Consider the following 4,618-nt stretch of genomic DNA (forward strand, 5'->3'; position numbering starts at 1 on the left):
GTTATGATAGGTGTCTGCTATGGAACAATGTAAGAACTCTTCTTTAAGGGTCAAAGCAGCATCACTGAGTAATTTCTTGTGATAAATTTATTCCTATTTAAGATCCTAAGGAGAAAGAGGGTGTAAGTTATTTTATACACAGTCCTTCTTAGCTAGTATTCTTAGCTAACAATATTTTAGTGTTTAAAGAGATTAGCATTTCATGTGAAATGAGTGTGTAATACTAAGGGACATGATATTCAGATATAATTATAAACCCACTAATAAGCTTTCATTTTTAACTCCTAATATTTTTTTTTCTGAGGGAGACACTATCCTTGTGACAGAAACACAATTATTATAGGCAATTAAGGAATAGTAAGGAAACCAGACCGCCAAATAAAATCACAAACACTTTTATTTTTAACAGTAGTGTTTTGTTACAGTTTAGTGAAACAACAAATAAATACATTCATTGGCCACAGCTATACTTTATAACCAGTTTGAAACTGATTATATAGCTGAGAAACACTGTTAAACAATAAAAAAGGCAGCTATGCATAAAAAAGCCACTTTAGCTATAAATTACATCTTTCAGAAAACTACAACCAGCTATAATGGGTGGTAAGAGTTTCAAAATTAATGGCCACCCAAATGAAACGATAAAAACAAGTACTGCTGATCACTGTAAAATTACACATTTAAGCAATGAAATTCACTGTTCTAATTAATGAACCAAAAAGCAAGGTTTGAAATTGTCATCATGTGCTTCAGTGCAGGATGAACAGGGAATCGGTAGCCCTTTGATTTTACAAGCAAATACTTCTTTCGAGACCAAACTTAAAGTGCTCTGAGTGCTTCAAAATTCTTAAGCAAAAGTTGGGCCAGAAGCTTAATCGTTGTCTTTGGTGATGTACTGTGGGAAATATGTCTAAATATGTGGGAAAAAATGCAAGAACTCAGGTACCATAGTCAGTGATTACAGTAAAGTTATAAACATCAAATTTGGAAGAATCAACTAATACAGCTGAAAGAAGCAAGTTATTTTCTCTGAAAAATATTTTTTGAAAGTAATCTTTGCTTATCTGTTCAAATAGGAACAATTATCACTTTGAAAATAACTTTGAACCCCAAGGATTAGCCAAGACAACACAGATTTCTTCAGGTATCTCTAAATGACTAAATATTTAACATTAGGAAAATTAATAATTGGCATTCTGAAACAGTCTAATAAGTTGTATCAAAAAATACTCAGTGTTCATTATGTTGTCTTATTACCAAGGTTAACTTCGCACTATAAATTTTCAGATAATTGGTTACAATGAAAATTTATCTTAAACCCAAAATAGCAGTGATGAGTTTGCATTTCTGATTGAATTCAAAGTCATTTTGTATGATAAAATGAAGACATTTCCTCTATGTGCCAGCCTCCCAAAAGATCAAAAGTATATAAAATTTATTCCTTGGGGTTTCCTGTACTTGTTTATATGTTGTGAAGTTATTGCATCATTATTTTAACAAGAGAAATATTTTGAGAGGGAAGTAAAACAACTTTCTAATCAAAGCAGAACACAGAGAAAGACAGTTGTATTAGTTCCAGTTCTGAAGCAACAGATCAGACAACTGTATAGTCAGTCATTTGTAAGCATGTGGTAACAACTTTCAATGTTGCTGTTCTCTTGGCATTTTGAGGTATTCAGCATCTACTTCACTCCACATAGATACTGGTTAAAAGTGCATTTTAAATTTATTATGTTAGGCTGGCATATTTATTATTTTGGATTTGGGAAAAGACATTCAAGACAGATTTAATGTAATTCTAAAAGTATTCCAATATTGTTAACCACTGGGCTTATACTTACCTAGTTAGTACCTTTTCTTAAGTTTTCTCATTTAATGCTGGAATTAATAAAATTTGACTTTGCCCAAACACAAGATAAAAAATATGTGAAAATTTAAGGGAGGAATTATGTCTTACAAAGTATTGCACTTGAGTTCACTGAAATAATGAATGATTTAAACATTTACCTGAGGACAATCCTGATTCAGTAGGTAAGATCAGTTATACCTGTTTCAGCTAAATTGAATTCTTTTGAAAATGTATTTATGTTTTAATTTAGGATTGTACATTTTATGAATAATTCATAAATGCATCTGTAAAACTGTTTAGTCCCAAGCAAGAAGTTTCTACCAAAATCTCCCTATGCAAAAATCACTATTGCTTTCTTAAAGAATCATGCTTAAACTACTACATATGTCTGACTTTTACAAAGTAATCACAACTGATTCTACTCCAAGTAGCCACATAATTTTTAGTAGTATACTTTCCTATTGAAAAAATGACTGTGGCTTTCCAAAGAACACTGCTGGTCATCACTGTAAAGCTACTATTGACATTTGTGTAAAATGATTAATTGAATATTTTCATTTGGTATTTTACAGTCATGCTTAAAAGAACTCTTCCATGATTATGTATGTTTAATTAAAGTTTTAAAAAGAACGATGCATTTTTATATCTTAACTCTGTGCACTGTTCACACTCAGAATTTGTATTGGGCAAGAATTCCACATAGAGTACACCACTGAATATATAGGCTTTAATTTTCACAGGAAAATTTGCCTCCTAATTTAGTGTACAATATAATATCCCAGTGTAACACTGGAGTATGACTTTGGAGACTGCAGTGTACTCTTTCAAAACAAAGATAAAAAGTGCAATTAGGCAAATATACATTGCTGTTCCAAAAACTGGGATGTTTGGAGGCCCTTTGGAGCCTTAAGTTCTAAGCCCACCTCCCTCCCACTCCAAACTTTTCATTTCACTATGAAGAGGTCACAGGTAATAGCTGGGTCCTCTGCTGAACACAGCCACATTTCCAGGCTTTGTTTTCAGTTGCAACAGATGAAGGAATGTTTATGCGGATGGAATTTAAACATGTCGAATATACACATTCATGAAAAACAATAAAAGAATCATAACTTGGTAACGCTCTCAGTTTTGTGGTGTTACATATAAGCTATGGTGATTGTTCATATCTAAATTACTACAAGTGAAGAGCAAAGGAGCAGTATCTGTCAGAGGTCCATTCAAGTGGGGAGAGACCGTGTAACTGCTGCTGCCACAACCAGTGATAGTGCCATACCAGCCCAAACCTTGTGAGTTAGATAAACTGCAACAAAAAAGGGCAAAAAGCCACAGGATTATAATCAGGATAGAAGTCACATGGGTATTTTCATCTTTTCTAACACAGTATCAAATGACTTTCCCCCAAATTAATGACTTATGTAATATACTTGATTCTATATCATATTATTACAAAAGGAAGGAAAAATACCATTTGAACTAGAATTTGATTATCAGATAATAATATATGGTTTATTATATACTGGACTATTCTATGACACAATGACTGTGTATATGTATGTATCTCTTACACTCTTATTAAATCTTTACAACAATCCCATGGATCAGTTCTGTTATTCCTATCTCAGTATGATAAAGCCTCAAACAACTGATACTGTATAACCTCAACTCTGTAATTTAGAATCACAGAAAATGCTGCATCAAGCTCAAAGTATGATGTAGGTATGTATTAAGACTTTACAATAATTTTGGAATAAGGAAGGCACAGAAAGATTTCCTATGGCACTTAAGTGTCCCAAAAGCTTCCCCTAGGCACTCTCATGTAGATTTTGAACAGCGCTAGTGATAAGGAAACGTACATAACTATAACAATATTATTTACGTGCTCATTACCCCCACAACTTTTGAATCAACTAAGGAATCCTGAAATGAAAAGGTACCATTTTGCCCCAAAGGCATTTCTAAAATAAATGTAATATATGGTTTTACAGTCAGATGATAGTTCTTTACCATTCAGGTCCTATGTACTGCTCTAAGTTCCGAAATTACATGATCTTTTTTGTTGTCATAGATCACCAAATCACCTTTTTCATAGCAGAGTTAAAGCTTAGCTTTGTTCATTTTAATATATTTTTTTTTATTTTTTAAAAGATTTTTATTTGTGCATACAGAACTGGGGTGCAGGCCAGAGGCTCAGGGACGGTGAGAGGCTTCACCAGAGACAGTGGGGAACAGAAACAGGCAGATCGATGAGGTACACTGCTGAGGGGAGCAGCGGGCGGGTCAGGAGAGGTCTGCCACACCATGTGGTCATGTGGTCACCTCTGGGGCAGGCGGGAATCGAACTCATGCGGAAGCGGCCTTAGATTCTCAGTGCAGTGCTTTAACCCGCTGCGCCACCAGGGAGGGCCATTTTAATATATTTCAATACTAATTCAGTACATTTACCTTCCTTCTCTTGAACTTCCTAGTCTTGGCAAATCATCATCACTATCATATCGCCTTGGATTGTCGAAAAAGTAAGCTCTGGAACTGTAACTGTGACTATTTATCATGCCAGCAGGTGCCTGTGAGCAAAGGAGTAGCACATGGAGATTCACTTTTCAATTAAGCAAGATGGGTCTACAATGATTTCTAGTCTTAAACTTTGCCAAAAGTAGAAAATCAATGTAAATGTTCCACTCGAAAGAAAGAAAGAAAGAAAGAAAGAAAGAAAGAAAGAAAGAAAGAAAGAAAGAAAGAAAGAAAGAAAGAAAGAAAGAAAGAAAGAAAGAA

At 34.0% G+C, this 4,618-nt stretch overlaps 1 protein-coding gene across 1 annotated transcript in view; it reads right to left on the reverse strand.

The window, feature by feature from the left end:
- Positions 1 to 404: 404 nt before the first annotated feature.
- GPR137C (G protein-coupled receptor 137C) overlaps positions 405 to 4,618 on the reverse strand; it is a gene marked incomplete at its 5' end in the record, with an annotated part of 56,093 nt that continues 51,879 nt past the window's right edge. Inside the window, 2 exons of the mRNA XM_004682095.2 lie at positions 405 to 3,149; positions 4,292 to 4,410. Coding sequence (XP_004682152.1) covers positions 2,972 to 3,149; positions 4,292 to 4,410 — 297 coding nt within the window. The remainder of the gene's footprint in view (positions 3,150 to 4,291; positions 4,411 to 4,618) is intronic.

Source organism: Condylura cristata, unplaced genomic scaffold (genome assembly GCF_000260355.1).
Source record: "Condylura cristata isolate star-nosed mole 26May11 unplaced genomic scaffold, ConCri1.0 scaffold00013, whole genome shotgun sequence".
Classification (NCBI taxonomy): domain Eukaryota; kingdom Metazoa; phylum Chordata; class Mammalia; order Eulipotyphla; family Talpidae; genus Condylura; species Condylura cristata.